At 57.3% G+C, this 27,446-nt stretch overlaps 2 protein-coding genes and 1 long non-coding RNA gene across 20 annotated transcripts; 2 read left to right on the top strand and 1 right to left on the bottom strand.

The window, feature by feature from the left end:
• Positions 1-217: 217 nt before the first annotated feature.
• On the bottom strand, positions 218-18,959 carry PLCD3 (phospholipase C delta 3). 3 transcript variants are annotated; one of them, XM_070560303.1, is made up of 15 exons: positions 18,598-18,959; positions 8,691-8,852; positions 8,363-8,591; positions 7,897-8,026; positions 6,707-6,935; positions 6,194-6,395; positions 5,880-6,024; positions 5,054-5,206; positions 3,762-3,905; positions 3,472-3,622; positions 2,476-2,592; positions 1,725-1,891; positions 1,335-1,470; positions 1,078-1,227; positions 218-866 (listed from the first exon to the last, which is right to left on the bottom strand). In XM_070560303.1, exons 1-15 carry the CDS (start codon positions 18,746-18,748, stop codon positions 778-780), a joined length of 2,355 nt encoding a protein of 784 aa, XP_070416404.1. In that variant the 5' UTR covers positions 18,749-18,959; the 3' UTR covers positions 218-777. The 3 variants fall into 3 exon arrangements, with proteins under 3 accessions (XP_070416404.1, XP_070416405.1, XP_070416406.1); XM_070560304.1 differs by having other exon boundaries at positions 5,054-5,173; XM_070560305.1 differs by lacking the exon at positions 18,598-18,959 and adding an exon at positions 15,155-15,247.
• Positions 7,954-13,636, top strand: LOC139073872 (uncharacterized). Its single transcript, XR_011522975.1, has 2 exons — positions 7,954-8,092; positions 9,162-13,636. It is a non-coding gene; the product is annotated as an uncharacterized lncRNA (long non-coding RNA).
• Positions 18,957-27,101, top strand: ACBD4 (acyl-CoA binding domain containing 4). 16 transcript variants are annotated; one of them, XM_070560314.1, is made up of 13 exons: positions 19,295-19,429; positions 19,610-19,706; positions 20,567-20,645; positions 20,749-20,897; positions 21,007-21,136; positions 21,395-21,515; positions 21,586-21,670; positions 21,940-22,060; positions 22,308-22,394; positions 22,723-22,793; positions 22,887-22,962; positions 23,685-23,824; positions 26,349-27,101. In XM_070560314.1, exons 5-13 carry the CDS (start codon positions 21,049-21,051, stop codon positions 26,469-26,471), a joined length of 912 nt encoding a protein of 303 aa, XP_070416415.1. In that variant the 5' UTR covers positions 19,295-19,429; positions 19,610-19,706; positions 20,567-20,645; positions 20,749-20,897; positions 21,007-21,048; the 3' UTR covers positions 26,472-27,101. The 16 variants fall into 16 exon arrangements, with proteins under 16 accessions (XP_008524058.1, XP_008524060.1, XP_070416414.1 ...); XM_070560312.1 differs by having other exon boundaries at positions 26,346-27,101; XM_070560310.1 differs by having other exon boundaries at positions 22,884-22,962; positions 26,346-27,101.
• Positions 27,102-27,446: the final 345 nt, after the last annotated feature.

The following is a 27,446-nucleotide window of genomic DNA, read 5'->3' as shown; positions in this document are numbered from 1 at the left end:
GCCTTGTGAATTGGTGCCCCCACAGTCCTGATACTGGCAGCAGCTTTAAGTCAGAGCTATCTTGGGCTGTGGCATCTCCTCCGGCACCCGCTGGCTGTCTTAGACAAATTCAAGCCCTGCTGGGTGAAGAGGCCCAAGAGACTCCCTCTGTCCCCATCCCTCCTCGTGGGCCTGTGGGTGTGGCCTGGCTTCACAGGTGCTCTGGGGGTGGCAGTGGTTAAATAAACTTGCTTCTTTATTTTTTAAAACAGATAGTCTTGTTCTCCTGCCCTCTCCACGGCTCTTCTCTGACACAAGTTAAAAACCTCCTCCTAGGTTTCTCAGGGCTCCAAGCCTCAGCTCTCGCTTCTTGCTTTAAGAAGAGCTCAGGTTCAAGAGCGGGAGGGAGGAGGCCAGAAAAGCCTCGGGGGTAGGAGGGCCTTGGGGGATGACTAATGCCTGGGGGGAGAAAAGGGAGATGGACTCCTGTGGGGAAAGAGGCTGGGATGGCCCTGCTGTGAGGGCTCACGTGTCCTGCCCCTCAATTCTCCTGGCAGCAACAGGCCTGGCTCTTCATAAGCCACGATGAGGAGTGGGCCGAGGACCACAGGAGCGGGAGGCAATGGCAGGGAAAAGATCAACCGCCTGTTTTCAGGAGGGGCCGAGGCCACCTTCACCCAGTTGAGACCAGAGTCTGGAGAGCAGGCAAAGTGGGCAGGCTGGAGGGGCTGGCACTCCCACCGCCCCTCCACTCCAGAGGAGGAGAGGGTCTCTGCCCAGAGTGGGTCACTTGGGCCCTCAGGAGCACTGGATGCGGATATGGACGAAGAGCGTGGCTGGGGACAGTGAGGCCCCATCCTTGGAAAGCAGGTGGATGTGGCGGTACCCTGTGGGGAGAGTAGCCATGTGTCAGGTTCTCTGCCCACCGTCCTACAGGACCAGGGCCGAGTGGGGCGCAGAGCACATCCCAACGCTAGGGGCTGGGCCCCCACTCGGGCCTGGCTCAGGGCAGGCTCTCAAAGGAAATTCGCAGCCCAGGTGAACAGGGTCTTGGAGGCCTGGACCCCCATCCCTTTCCATCCCCCCCAACCCACCAACCTTGCTTCAGGCTGTTGAGAGGCAGCGTAAACTGGCCCACAAAATCATTGGGGGAGGTGGTGTCATAATCTTCTACCACGAACCGGACCAGCACCAGCTCCGGAGCCCGCAGCTGGAACTGCAGGGTCTGCCCCCAGCGGGGGTTGAAGCCTAGGACACAGGCATGGCAGTCAGACCAGCTGGCCCCCAGGCCCGCCTGCACCTCCCTCCCTTCTCTGTGTCTGCCCTGCTTCACTCCCACTAGCAGGGCCACCCACCGTTGTTGAGCACGTAGTTGGTCTCCTTTCGAGCACAGTCTGCAGGCACGCCATGGATCTCCACGCGTACCAGGGGGTCCACGATGGAGTTTGGCTTCTCGGCATTCAGCTTGGGCAGCTGCTGTGCAGTCAGCACCTGTTGGGGGACGAAGGGGAGCTTCACTGTGGTCCCTTCCAGGGCCCATGCCTGCCCTGCCCCTCTGCCAGGTAGGCGGCCCCTTGGCCTGGCCACTCCCACTGACCCTCCCTGCACAGGACTCAGAGTACCCTCACACCAAGCCGTCCCCAGGCCTCTGCTGTCTTCCTCCACTTGAGGCTGGCACCCTGCAGATCAGGACCTCTCCAGAACTAGCTCTGACCCCAGGGTAGGGCTCGGTCCAGGCTGCTGACCTGGATGGTGAGCGTAGTTCTGGGGGGTCCAGGACACTCAGGGTCAAAGGTTGTGTCAGGCTGCCGCAGGCAGGCAGGTTTCAGGACGTAGCCACACTGTCCGTTGATGAGGAAGCGCCCAGCATTGAGGTCCATCTCATAACCTGGCGTCTGGAAGTTCAGGGCCACTGTGGACACAGCAGGGTCAGGGCAGAGGCTCTTACTGGCCCTTTCCTCACTGCTTGGTTTCAGGGGCCTCATTGCCTCCCCCACAGACAGACCTGTGGGGACAGGGCTCAGTTCCTCTCTACAGAGGGCCCAGGGTCCTACTGTCTGGGGAGTGCTGCCCCACCCCCACCATGGCTTGAGGGGTGCAGCCAGGGGACCCAGCCCCTACTGTCACCTGTACTTATTCCTGGTATCCCTCCAGGCTAGAGGGTGGGGCTGGGCCTAGGCCTGGGCCAGAGCCGGGGCCCAAGGAAGCCTGGGTTTTCCATACCTACCCCCAAGGGGACCATACTCCCCTCCTTTGGCACAGCTCAACGTCCCTCCAGAATCCACCCTCGTCAGCGTTGACTTAGTGGGACTGCCAGGTGTGTGTGTGTGTACGTGTGTCAGAGGGACACATGGGAGTGGAGGTTTTTAATTTCTGCCTTCATAAAAAGTGTGAGACTTTTACACTCATCACTGCTGGGGCCTCCCATCGCTCCCCAGAGGCCACCCCAGAAAGCGGCACCCTGCCCATCCCTGCTCCTGCTGCACCCCAACTCACCCAGCTGACAGCCCGAGTTCCACATCTCCTGGGGGCTGTAGTTGGCCGAGTTCATCCGCAGCCCCAGCGGGTAGACACGGGTCAGCTGGCGGGCATTGTGCCTGACGAAGCTATTCCCTAGGAAGGGCGGAGTTAGGGCGGGGCTGTGACGGCCAGCGGGTGTGTCCCTCACCCAGCGCCAGCGCCTGTAACCTCCCCACCCCCAACTCCAGGGACAAACTAGGAACATGGGCTGAACTCCCCCATCTCTAGCTCCCCTGGCCCAGCTCCTCTTCTCTCTGACCCAGGGGTGGGGGCTGGCATGGGGGCGGGGGCATGGGGGAGGGGCCAGGGCTGGGATGCCGGGGCGGGACACGGGACCTCACGAGTAGGTTGCCGAAGTCCAGAGAGGGGCAGGGACCCCTTCCCGCAGCCTGGCACTGCATCCCAGCCCCAAATCCCCACATTCCTGACTCAGTGCGTCCAACACCTGGCTGACATCCTCCATCTGCCAGCACTCCTCCCACACCCACTCCTCCAGCCAGGCTGTGGTTCCCGGAAGCCTTCCTGTAGGTCTCGCCTCCAGGCTTTTGTCAGCCTGCTCCTCCTGTCTGGAAATCCCTTCCCCTCTTCCCCTGGCTGCTGTCAGGTGTCTTCCCTGCTCAGGAATCCTTCCCCGATCTCACCCTTCCGTGGGACTTCCCCAGCCCCCATCATAGCCTGATGGCTCACCCCCACACCATAATTATGCCTCTGTCTGGTCCCCCACCAGGCTGTGAGCGTGGTGAAGGCAGACAGTAGCCTGCGCCCTCCCTCCTGCCACGCCTGGCCTGGTGCTGGGCCCGTGCTGGGCACTCAGCCCCTGAGCCCCTCTCTGGGCTCCTGACCTCTTTACTGCTGCTGAAGCCCTCTCATTCTCCTTTCCAGACCAACTTCAGGATGTCCCGCCCACCAGGAGCCTGCAGGCCTGCACTACCCTCCTGCCCCGGGATGTCCGCCCGATGCCCCGGCTCCTACCTGCCTCTCGGATGAGCTTCTTGGCCTTGCGCTCGCTGAGGGAGCTGACCTGGCAGGGCTGGGGCAGGGTGGGGGCAGGGCGCAGGTTCCGCAGGCGGGTGGCACAGCAGTACACAGCCAGGGCCGACAGTTCCGGGGAGATCTGCTTGGCCTGGGAAATGGGCGTCAGCAGGGGTCCGCGGGCTCCAGCCCCTAGGCCTCCTACCTTCCTTCCAGTCCCCACCCGCCCCAAGGTCCACAGTAGTATCAAGCCCCTGCCCAGCCCGGCTGGCCCACCCAGGCCCACTCACCAGCCGCCTCTGTTCTGCAGCCTCTGCCTCCTCCTCTTCCTCCTCCTCTTCTTCCTCCTCCTCCCGGTCAGATAAAATTCGGCCATCCTCACTCCGAACAGCTGGAAGCTTCTTCCCCTTCACCAGGACCCGGCCCTTCAGCTGCTGTAGAGGCCAATATGGAAGGATTAAGCCCTCTTGCCCCTATGTCAGTCGACTGGTCAGTCATTCAACTAGCATTGTGTGCAGGGCTGGCAGGGGTGGGGAGCAGGCAAGGAGACACAAAGACGAGTAATGTTTCTAATAGGCAAAAACGGGAAAGAACTTATGAGGCCACCAACGGGTGACTGGCTAATGACGTCCCTCCAAACATCGGAACACAGCAGCCATTAAAATAATGAAGCAGCTCAGGATCGAAAGAAGAGCCCTCTTCAAAACAGATCTCCCACGAAAGAAGCGAGGGTAGAAGATGTAATCACACGATCTTCTTTGTGTAGCATTTCAAAGAGAAGACAGCCATGTACATAGGTATACATGCATGGGAAAATTCTGGAAGGACACACAAGAAACTATTGAAGATGATTACTTCTTGTGAAATAGGACAGGGGTGAGCCTGAGCAGAGGGAAACCCATTTTTCATTGTATATACTTTTGTACAGCTCGTCGTTTGTTTTTTTTGTTTTTTTTTTACCATATATATGTTATTTTCATGCTAATAAAAAAAAAATCACATCACCCCCCCACACACACACAAAGGTGAACCACCATTCTGTGCATATTTGGGACAGGAATGAGGAAAAAAGTTTTCTCAAGGAGGCAGAAAAAGATAAATGTCCTGAGGGAGCAGATAAAACGCTCTGGGGTTTGGGAGGAAAGAAGAAAGGACCACCTCTAGCCAGAGAGCAGAGGCAGTTTTTAAGGGCGCAGGAAGAGGTCGTTTAAGGGGAGCTACAATTCTAAGAGGTGGCGCCTGGCAAGCGCAGACAGTTGGGAAAGACACTCCCGGTGGAGAAGACAGTGTCAACCAAGGCCTTAGAGCGGGGGATGGCTGAGCCTGTGGGCAGGGAGGTCAGAGCCAAGTCATGGAAGGCCTTGAATGCCAGGTGAAAGGTGGAGGTGGGTCTAGTTGAAAATGGAGGGCAGGAGAATGACAAGACCATGGGTGGCAGATGTCAGATGGACGGACAAGCAGGGGAAGGTTAAGGCAGAGAGAGGTGAGGGGTCCTGAACTAGGGAGGTGGCATGAGCGGGGGTGGATGGAAGACCTCAGTCAGACCCTTCCCCCACCCAGGCAGGGGGTCTGGGAGCATCACCTCTGGGGATGGCAGCTCTTCAGGGCTCTGGGAGTCCAGTGCCTGTGTCACCAGCATGTCCCCCAGGATGGTGCGGAGGTGGCGGGCCATGGCAGCCTGCTGCTCCAGCCCACAGTGGTTCTCAAGGGACAGGATGACAGGGTATGGGGACAGCTGTTGGGGGGAGGGACAGCAGCTCGGAGCCACTCTCCCCTCCCCCCCACCAGGACCCCTGCTCCACCTGGCCCCCAACCCCTTCAGGACAGGCAGGCAAAGGCAGGGCTCTGTAGAACCCACCCTGGGGGGACTGAGTCGATGGGATGTGGGACACACATTGGGGCCAGTGTGTATGTGGAGGGCAGAGGTCAGAACCGGGGCCGCAGGTAAAGGGTGGACTGTCTGGGAGGCTGAGGACGCTGTAGGAATGGTTTTCTTTCATAAATGCTCTTTATATGTTAATGACTTTGACCACGTCTTTTTAAGCTGCAAACTTTTCCGTCCAGCCCATCATTTGTTGGTGGTAAGATTTGTATAGCTTGACAGAAATTGCAAGTTTACGTAGACAGCATGGTGAGCTTCTCTTTAATGGCCTACTCTTTGGGAGTCATGATTAAAATGTCCTTCCCTCCTCCCAAAGTTTTCTTCTGGAAATTTTGTGATTTTAATACAGTTACTAAACATGAGGATGGGAGACAGGAGCATCTCAGCTTTATTCTACCCCATTGGCCAAGTGTCCCTGAAGCACTTGGTGAATGAGAGACTCTCCGGGCAGGGGTTTCTTTTGGGAAGACTAAGGACAGCGGGGTTCACTGGGAAGGCGCTGGGGCTGGGGGTCCCGGAAGCTCACTGTGAAGGCGTGGTCACGCACAGCCTGGACCACATCTCGGAATAGGATCTTGGAGGTGAGCGTGTGGCCGTGATAGATGACAGGCTCCCCTCCAGGCCCCTCCCAGCAGTCCAGCTCCACACAGCGACATCCCTGGGCAAAGGCCCTGTGGACAGACAGAATGATGGGCAAGATGTCGTGTGGGTGACATGGAGCAGGGCAATGGACAGGCTGAGCCAGGTAGGCCCTGGGAAGCCCACAGTGGGAGTTGAACCCCATATCCTTCCAAGCTGGACTCCCAGATGTGTTCACCCCACCCTCCCCCACTACAGTACCTAACATAGGCCTCGGTGCTGCTGGGCCCCCCGATCTGAGAGTCGGTCAGGTAGGTGTTGTGGGAGGAGGAGATGAAGTAGTGGGCAAGGGGCTGGTCCATGTCCTGGAACACACACATGTGGGCTGGGTCCAGGGCAGCCCCGTTGGGTGACAGCAGGTACATCATGAAGCCATCCAGTGTCATCAGTTCATGCTGCTTGGCTGCAGGGATGGGCAGAAGAAAGCATCAGGCCTAACGAGGGACCCCGGTGTCCAGCCCTAAATGCCCCCAAAGCTCACTCAACTGAGTAATAACGAGCACCTGTCTACTGACTGGACTCTGTAAAAGTTATGTCAATTAATCTTCAACCAAACCCTGTGAGGAAGGTATGTTACTATCCCATTCTAGAGATGTGGCAGCTGAGTCTCGAAGAAGAGAGGTAACCTGCCCAAGATGGCACCCGCAGTCAGTAATAGCAGAGCCCAGATGCCAAGACAGGGCATTGACCCCAGCCCCGTCTGTCAGACCGCACCTGTCTCATTGAGCTCATAGGTCTGGATGAGGTGCTGAGCGTGGGCTAGCGTGGCGCCATCCTCGCCCTGGTCCTCCAGGAACTCCCGCAGCTCAGGGGCACTCAGCACATGGTCCTCGCCCGAGTACTTATAGAAGATCTCCTCCAACTCCGGACGTTTCAGCAGCCGCCGCAGAAACTCCTCGATCTCAGTCCCCTCCAGCCGCTCGTTGTTGGAGTGGTCACACTCCTAGAGAGCAGGGGGCAGCAACTCAGAGGAGGGGGATCCTTGGGAAAGCTGGCCTGCACTGACACACTTGTCATCTACCATGGCTGGGAGGGTGGATGTCCCCCATTTCACAGTAGAGAAACCGAGAGCTAGCGAGGCTCCGGGTCTCACTCAAGCTCACACAGCCGGTAAATTGCAGGGCTGGGAGTCTAAGGATGGACTCTAAGGTTCCCTGCCTGTCCTTCTATACTAAGACCTACCCCAAGAATCAAGATGTTGGGGGAAAACAGTAACCCTGGGGCAGGACTGAGCCCCTGTGCCATAATCCCCCTCATGTGTATACATTACCATCTTCACATTCCCACGTCCCCACTCAGGGCCAGTGGGCAGCAGATAACTGAGGATCCATGTGGAGCAGCCCACATGGAGCTGTCGGCTCAGGTGCTCAGGTGCCACGGCTCTCCTGTCTTTCAGTGTCACAGGCTGGCCACACAGTCAACATCCACACAGGCGTCTGCGATGTGCTCCGACTGGGCCACGGCTGCAGAGCCCACCCCCGTGTGCTCCTGTCTGTGCTCCCACACGTGGGGGGTACATGGTCATGTGTGGAGGAGGGTGTGCACCTGTGCCTGTGAGCCGACTCCTGCCTGGGCTCCCATGTGCAAGCCACGCACGGTCACCTGTGCAAAGGGTGCCCTCCAGACTCAGACAAATGAAAACAACAGCTTCACTGCCTACTTTGGAGGGGTGGGGAGGCCCGAGTCCTCCCTACCCTTGGGCTGTGCCTGCAGGTGAGGAGAGAAGTTCTGGGTTGGCACTCCCATCCTGGCCCAGGGGCCTAGCGGAGGGTAAAAGGGTAACTGGGCCCAGATGTCGCCTTTCTGCAGGGAGAGGCCACTCTCTCCACAAAAGCTGGGGGGAGGCAAGCTGATGACTCAGATGGCGGGGGAGGGCAGAGGTCAGAGCGGTGGCCCGCGCCCACCTTGAAGAGGCGGTAGGCATACATGTCATTCATGTCCACGTTGACCATTCTGAGCAGGCTCTTGATCTCCTTGAAGCTCATCTTACTGTCCTGGTCGGAGTCTGCCCGGTGCAGATAGGTGTGGATCCAGGTGTGAGCGCTCAGGAAATACCAGCGACGGGCTGGGCCCCGCCCCCAGCTGACCGGGAACTGACAGGTAACTGACAGGTTCGGCACCACCCCCTGGCTCTGGGGGCTCCCGGGTTAGGGGCTGTACTTTCCCCTCAGCCTGTGGGCACCCCGAGCCCAGCAGCAGCGTGTCCTCCATGGGATCACCACCCTCAGTTCTGATGACAAAAGGCACTGTCTCAGACTATGGACCCCGTAAGGATGGTGTCATGCCTCCCCTTGGCCTGGGGTCCTCCAGGGGCAGGGCCAGCCCTCCCTCCCGCCTGGGGCCCCCTCCGCCCCACCCTGGGCAGGATATTGGTCGAGGCGCTCGCGCTGGGTCATGGCGTCGAGGCGCGCGCGCAGCTTGGCCAGGCCGCGCACCCAGCGCTGCGCCTCCTCGGCCGTGGGCGCCGCCAGGTCCAGGTTCTTGCGGCGGCCTCTGAAGGCGATGGTGAGGCAGCGCGCCGGCGCGAAGGCGCCCCCGAAGCGCCGCAGGCCCTCCGACTGGTGGCCCTCGCGGACGGCCTCGATGTGCTGCAGGAAGACTGCGGGAAGGGACGCGACACGCACGGCCCGGTCAGGGCGGCGGGCCGGGCTCGGGCACTGTCCCCAGCCCGCCCCGCGCCCGGCCGACTCTGACTCACAGATGTGCTGCGACGGCGCGCGCGGGATGCGCCGCTGGAACCACACGCTCAGGCCGTCCTCCTGCAGCCGGTACAGGCGCTCCTTGTGCCACGTGCGCGAGCGGATCTTGCGGAACCGGGAGCCCCGCAGCATGGCGCGCACGTCCTCGTCCTCCGTCAGGCCTGCGGGGGTGGGAAGCCAAGGGACGGCGGGGTCGGCCTCGCCCGGATGCTCCCCCGCCCCGCTCCTCTGAGCTGGGAGCTGCGGCCTCCCTCCCCGAGCTTCTCCAGATCCTCGCAGGCCTCGCTTTCTGTCCTTACTGTAACATGCCCCCAGTACCGAGTCTGACTTGAGGCTTTTCAACCCCACGCCTGTGCTTGGTATGCCTCATGCAGGCCGCCCCCAAAGCAGCCGCCTCTGGTGGCCCTCAGGCAGAGCCTGGACTCAGGCCTTGCTAAAGGTCACCCTGTCTGCCACTCTCTCCGTCACAGACGCCAGCCTTCACGCCCAGAATCTGCCACCAGCAGCCTTTCCTCTTGATGTGAAACCCTGACCATCAAGAACGCAGTCCTGCTATCTAACCTAAATCTCTCTTGCTGCAACCCAAGCTCCTCGCCTCTGCTTTCCCAAAGACAAGGGAGGACAGCCAAGGCCACTCGGGCTCCAGGGTCACAGGCCCAGGACTCCAGGACCAGCCCTGCCTGGCCAGCCTGAGGCTGATCTGCAGGTGCCCTTCTTGTGCCCTGGGGGGGCCCAGCTGAAAGCACAGTCTCCTGTCTCATTTGGCACTCCCCCCTGCCAGCCACTGTCACAGACCCATGCAACCGCCCAGCCTGCGTGTGTGCTCTGGTCACAGTGTTTGCCTTCCTTAGTAAGACACAGTGCTCACGGAGTACGCACTGCACGCCAGCCCCTGCTCGTGAATTAACTCACGAGAACACAGGCACAGAGAAGTTTCAGGAACGTGCCAGAATTCCATGGCTAGGGAGTGGTGGACGCAGGTTTCAGCCCTGGGGGTCAGGCTGCCGCACCATCGCCCTTGGCCACCACACTGAACCCCTCTGTTCCTGCTTCTGTCTTCCTCCCGCTCCCCTCTCTACCACCACCCTGGGTAGGGCGAGGTAGGAAAGAGCAGAATTTATTTATTTATTTTCATTCAATTTATTTAAACTAAAAAACCACAAACCATTCACCCACTTCTCCTACTCCCCACCCCCCGCCTCTTGCAACCACTAATCTGTTCTCTGTATCTATGAGCTTGGTTTTTAACAATGTATTTATGTATTTTTAGATTCCACATATAAGAGAGACCACATGGTATTTATCTTTCTCTGTCTGACTTATTTTCACTCAGCATAATGCCTTCATGCCTTCCAGGTCCATGCATATTGTTCAAATGGCAAGATTGTATCTTTTTGTATGGCTGAGTAGTATTCTACTGTATATTTCTACCGCATCTTCTTTATCCATTCATCCATCGATGGACACTTAAGTTGTTTTCATATCTTCGCTATTGTAAATAATGCTGCAGTGAACATGGAGGTGCATATATCTTTTCAAGTTAGCGTTTTCATTTCTTCAGATAAATACCAGAAGTGGAATTGCTGGATCATATGGTAGTTCTATTTTTAATTTTTTGAGGAGCCTCCATACTGTTTTCCATAGTGACTGCATCAATTTACATTCCCACCAACAGCGCACAAGAGTTCCCTTTTCTCCACATTCTTGCCAACGCTTGCTATTTCTAGTCTTTTTGATAATTGCCATTCTGAGGTATGAGATGATATCTCATTTTGGTTTTGATTTGCATTTCCCTGATGATGAATGATGGAGAGCATCTCTTCATGTACCTGCTGGCCATCTGTATCTCTTCTTTGGAAAAATGTCTATTCAGATCTTCTGCCCATTTTTTAATCAGATTGTGGTTTTTTGCTATTGAATTGTAGGAGTTCTTTATATATTTTGGATATTAGCCCATTATCAGATAGACAGTTTGCAAATATTTGTGGAAACAGCAGAATTTAAATTCTGGGGTCTGGGGAGTCAAGTCCCAACTCTGTCACTTCCCAGTTACGTGGCCTTGGTGGCACTAACCTGTGACTGCTCTAAGCCTCATGTTCTCTATTCATAAAGTGGAGACCACAGTAGTACCTGCTGCAAAAGCTGACATTTGGTCACGACACTGTTCATCCTAGTGATGACACACCCTGCTTGGGTTCCCCTCAGCAGGGGTCAGAACCAAAGGTTTATGAGCCAGGGGACAATAGGAGGGTGGAAACCAGGCAAACTGTAGGGTCCACGCCCTTTGGAAGAAAGGGGGTAGCCAGGGGTGGATGATGGCCCAGAGTTTCCAGAGAACCGGAATTTGGATTTGTATGTGAAGCCTCCAGATTCTTCAATGTTGGCAACAAAATCAAACTGAAACCAAAAAAACCCCAAACACCATTGTGTGGGCCAAAGGAAACAGGACAGTGGGTCCTTCTTCCTCCCTTTATTTAAAAAAGTCCCCAGTACCAGGTTTGGCTTCAGGCTTTGTGGCCCCAAGACCCCTGCTTGACCAATTACAAATGCTGACCTAAGGAATCAAGTCTAAATCCCTAGGCCTTCCTCTCTCACTCTCTCTTGGAGCCTTTGTAACATCTCCCTTCCCTTCCTCACACCAGATTCCTTCAAGAAGCAGCTCAAACACCATCTCCTCCAGGAAGCCTTCCTTGATTTGTCCTCAAATGGGAGTTGTCCCTTCCTGACCACCACCAGCACATTTTACTTGGATTAAAACAAACAAACACCACATCTAAATTGTAATTGCAGGGGTCTTTAGTAAACCTGAAGGCAGGGATGAGGTCTAATATCCTCACCTCAGTGCTCATCCCAGAGCCAGGCTTGCAGCCAGTGTTTTCTGGAAGGAGAGGCAGATGGACAGACATATGGGGGACTAAGTGCATTCTACCCGCAGCCCTGCCCCATCTGGCCCAGGTTCAGGGCAGAGGCCTTGCGGGTCAAGGTTTCTCAGCCCTGGCTGTGCATCAGAATCACCTGGGAGAGGCTGCAAGCCCCACGCCCAGAGACTCTTGTCCAGCAGGCGTAGCTCGGGGCTTGGGTGTCTGCAGGTGTAGAAACCTCCCTTGTGACTTTGAGGGTGACCGCGACTGAGAATCAGGGTCTCAGGGGCAGAAGGAGAAACACAAATCCTTAGGAGGCTATGGTCCCCTTGGGGCCAGCGCGTGGCCCTAAAGGCTCCAAGGGGTCTCTTGGGGTTTAGACTGCGGCCCTCTGGAAGGGCCAGTGCCACTTGGTACCCCCTAGCCAGGAAGGGGAGGCGGACAAAGAGCTGGAATGTGGCACACACTAGGCTGAGAGACTCGCCAGCCCCTCAGCCCCCGTCCCCACATCCAGGCAACCTCTGGATTCTCCCGTCCTAAGAAACAATGGGGTGGGGGGCAGGACAGTCAGGGGATCCTGCAGTGCCACCACGACTGAGCCCACCCCTCCTCCACCTCCTTAGCTGTGGGAAAGGGGACCCCTCGTTCCCATGACAACCAGGCTCTGCAGCTGGGGCCACCTCCCCTAACCCAGCCAGCTGTCTGATGCCAAGCCCACAGTTGAGAGGGTGGGAAGGAGGGGGGCTGGTGAATGACTAAGGCCGGAAATGGAGGTGAGTCACTGAGGGCCTGCTTTGTCCAGAATCTTCTGCAAACAGGACATTGAGACTGGCAGCCTGAACTCCTGACTGGCCCCCCACTGGGGCAGAGTCCCAAGTTGAGAGGATACCTGCACCTGGCCCTCACCCCTAGGAGCCTGTTGGAGTGAAGGGGTGACATTCCAGTATGCCCACTCAACCGACACTGGCCCCTGGGTCACACCGCCCCTTGGACTACGCTGTCCCCCAGCCACACTCCCAGTGGAAAAGCCAAACAGAACGAGGGTGCAGAGCCGGGCTGGGCCAGGGGCTGAGTCCCGGGGCAGGGGTACCTCTATTTCCACATTGCTTGAGCTTCTGAACCCTGGGGTGGTGAGGGGACTGAGATGTCAGACAGGAAAGGCAGGACCAACACAGGTAAGGGGTGAGGTCAAGAGGAGGGCCCAGGCCCTGGGCAGGGATGCCGAGAGGGGCCTGGCTCTCTGCCAGCCCCCAGTGAACACCTATAGGTCCTGCCAGGCCCAAACCCACAGATGTTTCCTTGACCTCATTCCTACCTGCTCAGAGCAGGTGCACAAGCTGCCTGCCTGAGGTTTCCAGGTTCTCGATCTATCCTCTCTGCCTTGAGCCTGGAGCAGGCTGGGCCAGTGCCATGGCCACATCGACTGAGAGGGTGGGGAAGCAATCATGAAGGAATAGCAGTAAAAATGAGGATGAACAACAGCCAAAAGGTGGGAACAACCTAAGTGCCATCAACAAATGAATAGATAAGCAAAACGTGGTATATACACATACAACAGAATATTATTCAGCCATAAAAAGGAGTGAAATCGGATCTATGCCACAACATGGATGCACTCTGACAACATTATGCTAAGTGAAATAAGCCAGACCCCAAATGACAAGTATTGTAGGATTCCATTCATGTTAGGAACCTAGAATAGTCAAATTCTTAGAAACAGATTATATGTCACTTAGATCTCAATTAAAAAAAAATCAGAGACAGGAAGTAGATTAGAGGTTACCAGAGGCTGGAGGAGGGAAGAATGGAGAATTACTGTTTAATGGTTACAGAGTTTCTCTTTAGGGTGATGAAAAGTTCTGGAGACAGATAGCACGACCTTGTGAACGCACAACATTGTGAATGTAATTAATGCCAGTGAATTAGCCACGTAAAAATAGTTGAAATGGCTAATTTTATGTTATACCTATTTTACCACAATTAAAGAAATTTAGTAATGTATGATGCCAGAAACCACTGTACATTTTAAATGGGTGAATTGTATGGTATGTGAATTAATTCTCAATAAAGCTCTTAAAGAGGCACAGAGCAGATGACTTCTCCAGGGTTACCCGGTCGGTAAGTGGCAGAGCTGGGATGCATTGAGAGTTGGGGGACCTGACCCCAAAGGGCTGTGTGTAGCTTGAATGAGCTAAGCACATAGGCACTCAGTTTAGGGCCTGGCCCACAGCAGGCACTAAATAAATGATCATAAAGGGGGAAACCGAGGCAGTGCCCTGGGAGGGAAGAATATTCCACTACATCTGTCCTCCTTGGTCCCCTGGCCTCCAGCTGGGCCTCTCTCCCGGCCAGCTGGGCTCAGACACCTTCCCTGAGCCGACTGCTCATCTCAGCCCCCAGGGAGGGCCAGGAGGTGGTGAGGAACAGGCAGGCCCACAGGTCCCCACCTACCACCTTCAGCCTGGGCGGTTTGGGCTGTGTGGCCTGGGGCCTGAGTAGTTCTGTCTCAGTGGCCAAGGCTGGGGGCAGGAAACTGTCTCAATGGCAAAGCTGTACGGGGCCGTGGGGAAGACCACATCCATCTCTGACCCCAAATCCTACCGTTTTCACAGATGGGCCACTGAAGCTCAGCGAGGGCAAACCGTGTATGCTGAAAGCAGTGTGGATGGCCCAGGGCAGGGATGGACCCACAGCAAGGGCTGCGTAGGGGTGGGCAGAGGCCAGAGCAGGCCGGTGAGGGGGTGAGGGAGGGGTGAGAGGTGCTATGTGGTCACAGGGCGTGTAGATGGAGGGATAATATGCAGAGGGCAGGGTGTGTAAGGAGTGGTAGGTCTCCAGTGAGGGTGTGTGTAGGGTGGTGTGTGCACATAGGATGTGTGTGCTGGTGTGTGCGTGTGTGTGTGTGTGTGTGTGAGAGAGAGAGAGAGAGAGAGAGAGAGAGAGAGAGAGCCAGCACACATCAGGACGGGCACGCGGGGCTCCAGCAGGAATGCGAGACATGCAGGCAACAGCGGCAGCGACAGCTTCATGCCAACGGGGGAGGGGAGGAAGAGCAGCTTTTCCTGGTGGCTGGGGCCATGAGGCTCTGGGAGGGGACACACAACGAACGGCAAGGGGTCTCAAACACCTTCCCACCCGAATCCTCTAGCCAGCAGGCAGCCCCGGCACCTCAGGTACGGAGCGTGTCCCCCTTGCCCCAGCTGGTTGCCACACCCAAGGCTGGAGCCCAGAGGAGCTCAGCGCCAAAGTCCATAACATTCCTTGGAGAATCAACAAAGTCAGGAAAGCAGGCGGTGTTTCCCCTGGCCCGGGGCTGGACACAGTGAGATGAGGTGACAGCCCCCTCCTCGGCAAGGCCAGAATGGGCATGAAACCTGTTTGGGGGCAGAGGTCGCAGCAGGGGTGGTAGGGGGGCTCCCCAGAGCCCTTGAAGGAGGAGAGGTGAGGGGAGGCCCACAAAGCATGACAGAGCCAGCCCCCTAGTCCTGCCTGGCATGCCCCTGCTTAACCAGGAGGGCTACCCAGGCCTCCTCACCCCCTAGGCCAGGCACCTGCCAGGCGGGGGGCTGCTCTGAAGACCCCCACCTGCGAGCTCCACTCACCCTGCAGGAGACATCCTGGGCAGGCCATCCGGGGAGCCCCGAGAGCCCTCTAGGCCTGTGGCACTTGGTGGCGCATGCAGGCCAGGGAGCGGGATTCTGCCTACTCAGTGCTCTGCTCACTGGGAGGCTTAGGGGCAGGGTGGAGCCCCAGGGGCACAGGCAAGGACAGGGGCTCTGGGGAGACAGGAGTGCCTGATAAAATTCAGGATGCCCAGTTAAATTCAAATTTCAGATAAACAACCAATATATTTTAGTATATGAGTATGTCTCAAATTATTCATTGTTTATCTGGAATTCACATTTAACTAGGCATCCTGTATTTTTTTTGGCAACTCTGTGAGGACACCCCTGGAAGCTAGCAGGGCCACCAATGGGGGAGGGGAGTAGCAGGCCCCTCCCAGACATAAATCCCTGGTTCATTCATTGTGTTATGAGCCTGGACTCTGGCCCAGTCGGCCTGGGTGCAAATCCTCTCTCAGCTATTTCCCAGCTTGGAATCCTCAGTGTTACTGAACGTCTTGGAACCTCAGTTTCCTCACTTGCAAAATGAGGCTGATGGTGCCACCCGCCTCATATGACTGTGAGCGTTAAATGGCTAACACATGAATAGCGCTTGCACAGTGTCATAGAGGGGGTCGTAGTGTCCATTAATCCCAGCAATAAAGAGCCATCACTGAAAATGAGGCTCTCAGGGCAGCAGACGCTGCAGCTGGGGACTTCACACCCTCGGCCTGGAGTCTGTCATCTGTAATGTGAGGACAGTGCAGCACCACCCTCAGGGGTGGCCCAGGATTACACAGGATCCCACCTGGCCTACCGCAGATGCCCGCGGTCTCCTCCCCTCACTCAACCATTCCCTGGCCTCCTGGGGGCAGAGGCAGGAGAGGAGCAGGACCCCCGGCTCCACAAATGACTCCACACACGGGGGTGCTGCAGTTTCCCCTGTTCCCCCCAGTATGGCCCTAGAGGCCCTTTCTTTTCCTTGGGCCCCTCTGAGCCTTTGACCTCTGAGCCACTCCCTGCCTTGTCTCTTGATCTGAACTGAAATCAAATCTGTTCTCTGTTAGCCTAAGGGGTGTGGCCATGGCAGTGATAGGACACAGGAGGGGCAGCTACCTGGGTGGTAGGCCTAGGCCTTGGCCTTGATAGCCTGAGGGGCTGGGCCTCAGGACACCTGGGTTGCCTCTCCACCCTGTTTCTGGATGCAGAGCAGCCTGGGGAAGGGGCATTCTTCTCTTGGCAGTCACTCACTCAGCATGATGGTGGCCCAGATGACATTATGACACCCACATAGTTCCCAATAGTGTCACTGTGATGGGATGCGTGGAGCAGCCGTGCGGCCTTACTCAGCCTGGGCTCAGCTGTAATTATTTGTCTACAAGTGTCACCTGCTACTAAACTGTGTGCTCCCCAAGGGCAAAGTGCTGTGTTATTCATTTCCGTAGCCCCAGACCCTGGCACGGCACCCTGGCACACATACGGGGCTCAGCAAACGTGTGCGCAACGACGAGGCGGACAGGTGCGCCGGCGCATCCCCTCAGCCCTCCCAAGGAATGCGTAACCCCTGTGGCGGGTGACTCCCGGGGTGGCTTCTCTGGTCCAACACCAGCCCTTGGCTCTCTCTGGGACACCTCAACTCCCACAGCCTTCCTCCTCTCCCCAAACACCACTGCCCAGAGAATGACACGGCCACCCACCAGAGACGCCTTTTGGATCCCGCCGACCGCAGAGTCCAGCCCAGTCTACCTCCCAGGTGGTTCTGGAATCCATCTTGGCTATACTGCCCCAGTCTGCTCCCATCACAGCCTGCTGAACTGGCTCCTCGGCCTCCCTCCTACACTCTCCCTGTTGCACCCCTGCCTTGGTCCAACCTGCCCCTACTCTGCCCACCTCCTGCCTGCCTCCTGTGCCTGGGGCCTTTGCAGGGTCCCTGCTGCCCTCCAGAGAAAGTCCACAACTTCACCAGGAGGGGCCTGGAGGGTTTGGCCCCACCTGCCTCTCCCCTTTGGCCTCACTCCAGTCTCCTCCCACCCCTGGCTCTGGGGTGCAGCCGGGGTCCTCGCTGGCTCCTGTCATCTCCCTTGCTCTCTCCCTTCACAGTCCAGTTTCTCTGCTTCCTTGTCTGCCCTCCTTGCTGGTGCTTCAGCTCTGTAAGGGCCAGGACTGTGTCCGTCTTGTTCGTTGCTGAATCCCCAGGGCAGAGCATAGGTACTCAAATGTTTGTTGAATGCATGCATGATTGGTGGAGGGTAGGACAGAGATCATGTCTTACATTCCTGTGAGGAGAGTGCCAGGCTAGGTGCTCAGAATATAGTGCTCAGTAATTTCAGGTCAAATGAGTGAGAGGAGGTAGAAGTAAGAACAGGGTGTGGGGGCAGAGGCAAAGAGAAGCGTGGTAATCAAGACCTCTGAATTCTGCCCCAAGATTCACACAGGTCTCCCGGGCAGCCCTGCCTGTCTGTCCCTGAGCCCCACCCCCACGTCTCCATCTTAACTTTCTACCAGCAGCAGCTCCAGTACAGCACTGCAGTCTCACGGCACTTTACATTTCATAAAATATTCTCACAGACACATCCTCTCATTCATTCAAGCCCCTCAACCACCCAGTCAGTCCCACTTGGCCAGGGTCTGAGATGGAGCACAGCCTGCATGCCAACCACACTCTGCCCTTTACTAGCTGTGTGCTCATAGACAAATTCCTTGACTTCTCTGAGTCAGTTTCCTCATCTGTGAAATGGGGATTATCCCACCTGCCTCTCAGGAAGGTGAAGAAGACTGAATGACACCATATGCGGAACCTCCCAGGGCTGGCCTGTCTCTGGGAGATGTCTCAGGGAGATGCTTAATGAGCCACAGCTACATTCCTTCCCCCCAGTGACCTCCCTCAAATCTGAGATGGAAACTCTGGCTTTCTGACTTCAAGGGTAGTGTTCTCACCAGTTAGACCAGTTCTACCAGTGCTTTGTGGCCCTAAAGGGGCTTCAGGGTTGGAGGCCTGGCCTGAGAGGCCAGCCTCTGCCACAACCCTCACACCCAGGCTGTTCTGAGGCATCTACAGACCCTAGAAGGCACATGGTGTTGGGGAGGCGGGTGAGGGGCACCCCCAGCCTGTCTCTTCCCCTCCGCTCTCCGGGTCCTTAGGGACCCTAATTCACACCCCTCGCCCAAACTCCCGCTCTAGCACGCCCCGCGGGCGCCTCCCCCCGGTGGGAAACAACGGCCATCCTGGGCACCTCGCTCGGCCGGGAATCTCTGGTGACCCCAGATGCGACCCTCAGCTGGACCGGTGCTGGCATTCCATCTGTCGCCATACTCCCCACACCCCCATCCAGCCTGGGAAGCCCACGAACAGCTCGCGGGGACACCCCGCCCTACCAGGCTGCGCCTCTGGAGACTGTCCGCACCTCCCCACGCCCCCGGAACGGCCCCTGCCCATCACTGACCCATCTTCTTCAGCGCCCGCAGTCCGGGTCTCTTGGTGCCGCCGTCCGGGGGCGCTGGCGGGGACGGGAGCGCGACCGGCGCTGCGACCTGGGCCGGCACCGGGGGCTCCTCGGGCCGGCGGCGGCTGCTCCTCCAGCGGCCGCACAGCATGGCTCGGTGGGGCCGGGGCCGGGCCCGGGGTCTGCGCGCGGGGACAGGGCAGCGGGGGCGCCGCTCGGGCCCGGCCCCAGCTCTGCGCGCGATCCCGAGCGAAGAAACTTAGCGGCGCCGGGAGGGAGTCGGGAAGAGGAGGTGTCGGGAGGAGGGAGAGAGGGAGGGACAAGGTTCAGGGAAGGAGGGGCGGGGAGGGAGGGGGCGGGGCCGAGGACAGCGCCGTGAGTGCGAGAGCGGTGGAGGGGAGGAGGCCGGTGACCCCAGGCCCGGACCTGTGCCCTCCCTGAGGCGTGGGGAGGGGGCCGGCCGACCCCCGACCCCGAGTCTCGGCATTCGTCCTCTTCTCAGGAGTCCTCCTCCCCCTTCTCCGAGCGATCCTCGGATCCCAGCCCATCGATGTCCGCAGCCCCCATGAGGCGGAAGGATGGGAGCACCGGAGGGGACGAGGGCTGCCCTCTGGCACAGTCACCCTCTTCTTTTCCTGGACCCTGACTCAGTGCGGACGCAGGACCCCTCTCCACCCTCCCCTTCCCCGTGCCTCTGGAAGGCCTCGGAAGGGAGCCAGACAGGGGACTGGGTCTGCGGGGCGGCTCGTCCTAGGCCAAGGGTCTTCGGGCCTGGAAAACCGATCGAACCCCGGGAGCTGAGCGGGGCAGCAGGGCAGCCCGAACTGCAGAGGTAGGGGAGCGGGTAGGGGGATAGGAAGGTAGGAAGGCTCTGGCTGTGACGTCATATGATTAACCCTCTCCGCGCCCGGCCAGTTGCCGTCCCCTCAGTGGTAGAAGTCTTGAAGCTGACTGGTCTGGAGAAGATGGGGTGGTGCTAAGTATAGAGTCCCCAGCAGAACCCCGATTCTAGGGTTCGAGGCTTGGACGGGTTGGCACCCCAGCAGGCGCCCAGTCGTCCCAGGAAGGCCGCTGCACGCTTCGTAGATGTCCATGACATCAACCAGTGGGTGAGCGTCGAGTGCGGGTTCTGATGAGCGTGTCATGTGTTCATGTACTATATATGAAACCACCTGCGTATTTGTGCGTGAAGGGTGGGATGAACGGGAGACCAACGTTTGCGTGTGCCCCCCACCCCCGCACCCCGTCTGCGTTGTTCACAGCAAGTGCCTGGGTCGGGGGCGGAGAGCTGGGCGCACACCGCCACTCGGCGGCAGCCAAGAGCGTGGCATCTCAAAGCTTAGTTTTTCAGGACCTAGGTTTGCCACCTACTTGCCCCAGGCTCTATCCCATTCTCAGATATCCCGACCCAGAGATTTCGCATACTGGTTTGGGTCCCCACCCCTCTCTGGACATTCCTGCTGAGGGTCAAGTCTTCGCCTCTGAACTTTTGATTCTGCGATTCCTTCCTCCAGTAATTACCTTCCTCATTCTTCTCCTAGCTTACACTTAAGTGTCCCAAAACTCAGCTCCAATGCACTTCCTCCAGAGCTCTTAACCCCAGTTATGACTCCCTTTTTCTTTTTTTTTTAATCCCAGAGCCTGGTAAGTGTCTGAAGAACTGCCTTGAGGCGCTCGGATCAGTGGGACCCGGGTTCAGCCGATAGACGCGGGTTTCCACCAGGGGGCGCGAGGACTACGCGTCTTTTTACTACGTCCACCAGGGGGCGCCTCCGCCCGCTCCTGGCGGTCCGGGGTTGGGGGGTCGACCCACGGAATCGCCCCTCCCAACTGGGAAACGCACAGCTAAACTATTTGCATAATCTTGAAAGGGCCGCTCTGAGTGGTTGGGACATATAAACTGAATCTGAAACGGGCTCTCTCATTGGCTTAAATTTTCCCCCTCGCTCCGCGTCCCCATCCCGGCCAGATTGGGCCCGGAGGTCAGTCGGAAGCCTCCGGCTAGTGGCGAAAGAGGACTCAGGTGTCCCAGCAGAGGACTCCGAGGGGTGAGTGCCAGGGGGCCGGGCGGCCGGGCCAGGGTGCGGGGTGCCAGGCTGGGAGACTGTTCGCCCCTCCCTGACTTCTCGGCTTGCCCGTTCGCCTGTCTAGGAGTTGGAGAGGTGCATCTAAGTGGGACTGCGACCCTTGCCACCTGCCACTCCACCCACCCGCCGAGGTCCTCTTCATCCACCCTGGCTCAGCCACACTCGGGTAGGAAGGAGTCTCCTCAGCCGCAGTTTCTGACCTGACTTCCCGAGGTATCTCATTGGGCCTCTAAAGAGCTTAGTTTGCCCCTCTAGAAAATGGATCAGTGGCTTACGGAGGTGTGAGCTGGAGGCCTGCTCACACAAAGACTTGTTCTTGCAGAATCGCTCAAAAGTAGGACCCCAGGGCTCTGTGCAGCTGAGTATGGGTACCGAGAATGAAAGCCCAGAACCGGACTGCCAGAAACAGTTCCAAGCCGCAGTCAGCGTCATTCAGAACCTGCCTAAGAATGGTGAGGGCACAGGGACTCGCGTTTTGGGGGTCAAGACACTGAGGTCTGCTTCCCAGGAGGTGCTGATCTCTGAAGTTTTTGCAGACAAGTCCCTGCCTGGGCTTCCCTGGGAGTCCCCTCTGCCTCCTGCCCCTGTCCAGCTGCCTCGGGTGGACCCCTCAACAACTCTGCCTTCTGCAAGGGTGGTTCTCCCCCCACCTCCATCCTCTTGGAGCTGGGGTTGATGCTCTGCCCTCCACTTCTTAATCCTTTGCCCAGGCTCTTACCGCCCCTCCTACGAAGAGATGCTACGATTCTACAGCTACTACAAGCAGGCTACCATGGGGCCTTGCCTGGTCCCCCGGCCTGGGTTCTGGGACCCCATTGGACGATACAAGTGGTGAGCTCCCACCGGCCGGGCAAACATGCCTCAGCTGTCAACCAGATTCTCACAGCCCTCTGTCCCCCAGGGACGCCTGGAACAGCCTGGGCAAGATGAGCAGAGAGGAGGCCATGTCCGCCTACATCACTGAGATGAAGCTGGTGGCACAGAAGGTAGGGAGAGGCTGTGGGCTCCCCTCTGTCCCCAAACTCCCAGCCAGGTGGCCTGCCCCCACTCTTCCTGTGCTGACCCCCATTATGTTTCCTGCAAGCTGACATCTCCGTGGGAATTACCACCGTCATGCTGTCCCCCCAACCCTGACTGGGTACAAGGTGGAGGGGTATGAAGGCAGGAACAGGGTGGAGGGGGCCCAGCTCAGGGAGGATAGGAGGGCAGAGGTGGGAGGGGCCAGCTGCTCCTCAATAGACCCCCTCCCCTACAGGTGATCGACACAGTGCCTCTGGGTGAGGTGGCAGAGGACATGTTTGGTTACTTCGAGCCCCTGTACGAGGTGATCCCTGACATGCCGAGGCCCCCGGAAACCTTCCTGAGAAGGGTCACAGGTCAGGCCCCCAGGTTGGGAGCTCCTCTGCAATTGCTAAACTGTTTTAGGTCCAAGCTGAGGGGGCTGATCAGTGGGAGGGGGCCTGGGGGCAGAGGGCTCCAGGTGATGTCTCTGTAAGTCCCCCAACCATGGCCCCTGAGGGGTAGGTCTCAGGCAGAGTCCTAGCTAATGGGGAACAGGGGCCTGATCTCACTAGGGGTTGCCAGTTTCTTCCCACCCCACGTCTGCGTGCCATGTCTCCGCAGGCTGGAAAGAGCAGGTACTGAATGGAGACGCTGGGGCTGCCCTAGCGCCTCCCTGCCTCCCCAAGGAACCAGCACCCCCAGGCCCAGGTCAGTGTCTGAGCAGGACGGGCAGAGGGCCAAACCCAGGCAGCCAGGGTTGGGGGTTCCTCCAGGCGGGGTAGCGGGAAGAAGGCTGGATGCCATGCTTTGCCCATCACACCTCATGCCCACAGACACTGAGACCTCCTCTGCTCCCAAAGGCCACAGGGAAGCTTCTGGGACTCCTAGGCTTCTAGGGCCTAACTTCTGGGACCCATCTGCTTCCTGTGGAAATATCTCTAGTGTCCCCTGAATAGGTGCCTCTGCCTAGTTGCACACCCCTCCCTTCCTTCCATAGCCTCCCTCTTGTCACTAACCCTACCTACCTCCTCCCCAGAGTCGCAGCCACCCAGGGACCTGGATTCCGAGGTTTTCTCTGATTCCCTGGAACAGCTGGAGCCTGAGCTGGTGAGACGCCCCCCCCCCATTCCACCCTTCCTGCCTCCCTGAGCCCTGGCTGCTCCAACAGCCCCCCTTGGACCTTGTGGCTTGTCTCAGCAGGTTTGGGAAGAGCAGAGGGGTGCCCTTGGAGGAGAGCCTGACAGCAGAAACAGCCCTGTGCCCCCCCCAGAGAAAGGTGAGCCCCTGCCAGACCCTCACCCCCTTCTGCCTTCCCTGTCTTTCTGGTGCCCCAAGCCTTCCGCTGGCTGCCCACTTGGGGCAGAGGTGAAAGTCCACCACTGGGCACTGGAGAGAGCAGCCTGTGCCCAGGAAGGGTTGCCAGACACCAGCCTGGATGAGCAAAGTCCCTTCCTGGCCTCCTCTCCCTGAGGGCCACCAGGAGTCTGTACCCTTGGCTAGCACTGAGGAGGGGCAGCTGGGGTGGGAACCCTAGCCCAACTCTCTCACCTACAGGCGCATGGCCTTGGGAGTCATCCTTTCTCCAGGCCTCCCATTTGGGACTCTCCAAGAACAACGAGTTCTCTCCTATCCCTTTCTAGAACTTCCACTGTGCCATGTCCCATAAGGGGCACTTTCATAAATATTCTCTCCTTTATTCCTCTGAGCAAGCAGCCCTGTGAGGGAGATGACATCTTCCCCTAGTTTTCAGATGACAAAATGAGAGTTCAGAGAAGTGACTGACTTGCCCAGAGTCACACAGCTAAGTGGCAGTGCTGGGATTCAAACCCCTGGCAGCCCTGTGACTCAGCCCCATGGGTGGAGTTTACAAGAGTCACACTTGGTATTGGGACTATGCTGTCCTCTTACTCTTCCCTGAACCTGCCCCAGCCTGCCACCACCCTGTCCCTAGCTGAATCGCCTCCTGAGTCCCCTTCCCTGTGTATCTGTTGTCTGCAGACGGGTTGGATGGCAACCTGCTGGGGCCCCAGGAATTGGACGCATGGCTGGTGGGGACAGTTCGGGCCCTGCAGGAGAGCATGCGGGATGTCCAAGGGAGACTGCAGAGCCTGGAGAGCGTGTCTGGTCCCCGCAAGCAGGTAAGCCCCGCTGAGGCCCGGGGCAAGATGGGGGCAGAACTCTGAGGGTCTCTATTCTGGGCTCCTCATCCAGCCACTTCTGTCTTTGTCCCTAACTCTCTACCTGCCCACATCTCTGCCTTCTCAAGGATGGTGTCGCTCAGGTTGCAAGCAGAGAGGTCAAGGGTCTGAGGCGCTTCCATCCTGGAAAGGAGAGAGGGAAGGGCCCTCCTTTCCTGCTGTAAACTCCCTCTGCCTCAAGAGAGACTGAGCTTGAGGACTAATTCCAGCAGTTTGGAAGGGCCAGGATGTGTGTGCTCTTTGCACTGAGGCTGGGGGGTCCCTGTTGCCCTGTCCGTCAGGACTTCTGTTCTCAGATTTAGGGCTTGCCCCTAAACAATTCAGCGCTTGCATCCCCCCTCCTTGACTCCTAGATCTGCTCCCCGCTTACACCTCTGCTTCTGCAAAATACATAACAGCTGCCGCTTCTGGAGCCCCAGCTGTGTGCCAAACGTTACTTGGATTATCTCATTTAACCTACACAAGAACCCAATGAAATAGTTCTTTTCATTTCCCTTTTACAGATGAGGAAACTAAGGCTCTGAGAGGTTGAGTAATTTACCTAGGGGCACACAGCCTGGAAGAGTCTCACAGAGCTGCAGTGAGAATTAGATGGGACAGTTCATGTAGGTGCTTGCCCAGTGCCAACACACAGGAAAGCCTTCTCGAATGGGGTTCATTGTTGTTTTTATTATTATTAACAGTAAGTAATAGAGCTGAGAGTGGCCCCAGGTCTTTCTCCCTCGAAAGCTGGCCACCATTAACTCTGGGTGGGTCTGCTCTTGAGGAGCTTGGGGTGGTGGGGGCAGGAGAGGGCTGAGTGCTGGATGTGGGGATCCCCGATCTCCCCTGCACAGCGGGTGTCAGCCAGGGTGGCAGGAATTTCCTCAGCTCCATGGTGGCTAGCCTTTCAACACCCACCCCCCAGGGCTTTATTTATTTTGTTTACCTTTTACTAATTTTATATGCTGAAAATTTTAGATTTCTACCCTGAAACACTTGGGTTTGCATCACTAAAAATAAGAACATTCTACTACCTAGCCCAAACCACAACATTTTATCACACAATAATTCCTTCATATCATCAAATATCCAATCCAAAATCGATTCTCCCCAGTTGTCCTGAAATTGCCTTTTCCAGCCGCTGTCTGCCCAGTCCAGGAGCACCTGCTGCATCTGGTCCCTCTGTCCTTTAAGAGTCTTTTAGTCTAGACTAGTCCCTTTTCCTCGCTACTGACTTGCTGGTGAGACTGGCCAGTGGTCGTGTAAAATGTTCCGCTTTTTGGGTTTCTCTGATTACACCCTCATGGCTAGTTTACATGACCAGATTACATCAGAGGTGATGTTCTTCACATTAGGGGACACATATCTGGAGGTCCCACCATTAATGATTCTAATGTGGACCACTCGCATGGATGAATGAGTAACAGTCTGATGCCCCCATTGGAAAGTCACGTTTTCCTCTCGCAGCCAGGGAATGTCCAGTTCTCCGTCAACCCCATTTGCCACATGGTTTTTTCTAACAGTTGATAGATAATCCATGCCTGGATCAATAATTTATTTGGTGGTTGCAAAAAAAAAAAAAAGGTAACTTTAAATTCTATTATTCCTTTAACATTTATTAGCTGTCATTTTTCTGTCCAGTTTCCCTGATCATGTAGGATCTCCCTGAAATACAGTGCCTTATGGAAAGACAGAACAAATGCTTAATTCTTTTTCTTTATCTATTTTTAAAGCAAGGAGTTGACTTAACAATCACCTCGATAGTGACAAATTTCCAACTTTCTCTTTTTTTGAGTATCATTATGGACTCATGGATTGTAAAGATTCAGTATTTCAATCAACTGCAACCATCATTCTTTTTGATGCTCAGATTGTCACAACTTGGGTCAGTGGACACCCTTTCAAGCTGGGTCCTATGTTCTCATAACATGACCTCATTAATCTTTAAAAGCTTCCTTGCTTTCTGGTACAAGATGTCCCACATTCACCTCTACCTTCCCTTCTCCACACCTGGAATCAATCACTTCTCCAAGGTGCCCTGGCTCCTTTTAACAGAAAATGATATTTAGAAACTAAAATCTGAGCACCGAAGGTCCTCATTTGAAATATGTGGCCCATCATTTACAATATGGGGTCTTCCAACCATACCAACAGGGTCATTGCTTTGTGGCCCAGAGGAGACAGCCTATAAGCCAGTCTGTCCACTAGACAGCCCCTCCAGCCTTCTTGGCACCTGGGATTGCCCTGGGAGGAGGATGTGGGAGGCAGTTGGAGCTCAATCCTCAGGGACACAAGGAGCCCCAGGATCCCTTCCCTTCTAGTGGTGCAGATTTGGGAGGAGGGTCTTCTCTGGCCCAGTCCTCACAATCTGCGGGAGGCGGAAGCTCCCCCCCACCCCCCCGAGTTCCGGAAGCAGGTTACTAAGGAGGGCCCAGTCTGTGCTGGCCTGGGCTGCCCCTGACTCGCTCCCTCTTGGCAGCAGAGGCCCCAGCCCAGTGCCCGGCCTTGGCCCCTCAGGCTCTCGGGTCCCATGCTGCTCTTCTTCCTCCTGTGGCCCTTCATTGTCCAGTGGCTCTTCCGACACTTTCGGACCCAGAAGAGGTGACTCAATGGCGGAGTCTCTGCAGCCAGTTGAGGAGGCTATGAGCCCCTGTCCTGCTGTACCCTGAGCCTTCCTAGGGTTTAGGAGAAGAACAGCATTGACGCGCGCCCTCCTCGCCAATCGGTGTTTACCTTGGCACCCCTCCCCTAATGCAGGGGCCGGAAAAGACCCCACCCTTCCCTGCAGCTTCTCTTGGACGCTTCCTCCCTTCCCCTCAAGCACCCCAGGCTTCCTTGGGAGGTTGCATTGGTGGTGCACGGCCCCGAGTCTGAGTTGGCTGGTGACTCGGGGGCGGGGCTGCTGGGTCTCAGCCTCTGCCCTCCCCACCCTTTGGGTCACCTGACTCTTCTCCCACCCCAGCCTCTCCCCATGGAGGCTCAGCTCTTGGGCAAGTTGGGACTTGGGCCCGGGCCTGGAAGAATGATTGGCTGGGAGGCTGCGGGAGGGAGGCCAGGAGGCCCGGCCGAGTTGGGGGAAGGCGGGGAGAGCAGGCCCCGGGGGAGGGGAGTGAGGTCCGTTTTGCCGGCCTCCCTCTCCAGCCGCCCTCCCCTACACACTCAGGATGCCTTCACCGAAGATTCCCTTACAAATGAATGTTTCACGAAATAAAATAAAATCTTAATCTTCTGCCAACTGGATCCCCACGGAGTGAGGCGGGAAGCGGGTTCCGGGGCGCGCGAGGTCCAAGTCCCTTCCCTGCCCCTCCCCCAGGGTCCCTGCGGACGGCCCCGAGAGGCCAACGGGCGGCGTTCCTACGGGAGGAAGACTTTCCGTCCTCCCGGGGCAGCGAAGGGACACAGGGGTTGGAGGAAACGCAGGCCCGGAGGGACAGCCGGGGTCCGCCGGAGGGGCGGGGCGGGGCGCGGCGCCCGGGGGAGGGGCCAAGGGCACGGCCCCGCCCCCAAACCCGTCGGGGGTCCGGCGAGCGGGGGGTGGCGGGGAGGAGGGGAGCTGGGCGGAGCCGGGGCCTGGGCTCCC

This window comes from Equus przewalskii, chromosome 10, assembly GCF_037783145.1.
Source record: "Equus przewalskii isolate Varuska chromosome 10, EquPr2, whole genome shotgun sequence".
Lineage (NCBI taxonomy): Eukaryota > Metazoa > Chordata > Mammalia > Perissodactyla > Equidae > Equus > Equus przewalskii.
This window is presented reverse-complemented; position numbering and strand designations above follow the sequence as displayed.

What these genes read in the sequence shown, in the direction of transcription:
- PLCD3 (XM_070560303.1), bottom strand. Translation starts at nt 18,748, where the DNA reads ATGCTGTGCGGCCGCTGGAGGAGCAGCCGCCGCCGGCCCGAGGAGCCC. An exon ending in GAACTACGCTCACCATCCAG is followed by an intron (nt 1,471 to 1,724) that starts GTCAGCAGCCTG and finishes GTCCCCCAACAG; the next exon opens with GTGCTGACTGCACAGCAGCT. An exon ending in TCTCAACAGCCTGAAGCAAG is followed by an intron (nt 867 to 1,077) that starts GTTGGTGGGTTG and finishes CTCTCCCCACAG; the next exon opens with GGTACCGCCACATCCACCTG.
- ACBD4 (XM_070560310.1), top strand. Translation starts at nt 21,049, where the DNA reads ATGGGTACCGAGAATGAAAGCCCAGAACCGGACTGCCAGAAACAGTTC. An exon ending in CCCATTGGACGATACAAGTG is followed by an intron (nt 21,516 to 21,585) that starts GTGAGCTCCCAC and finishes TCTGTCCCCCAG; the next exon opens with GGACGCCTGGAACAGCCTGG. An exon ending in ACCAGCACCCCCAGGCCCAG is followed by an intron (nt 22,395 to 22,722) that starts GTCAGTGTCTGA and finishes CCTCCTCCCCAG; the next exon opens with AGTCGCAGCCACCCAGGGAC.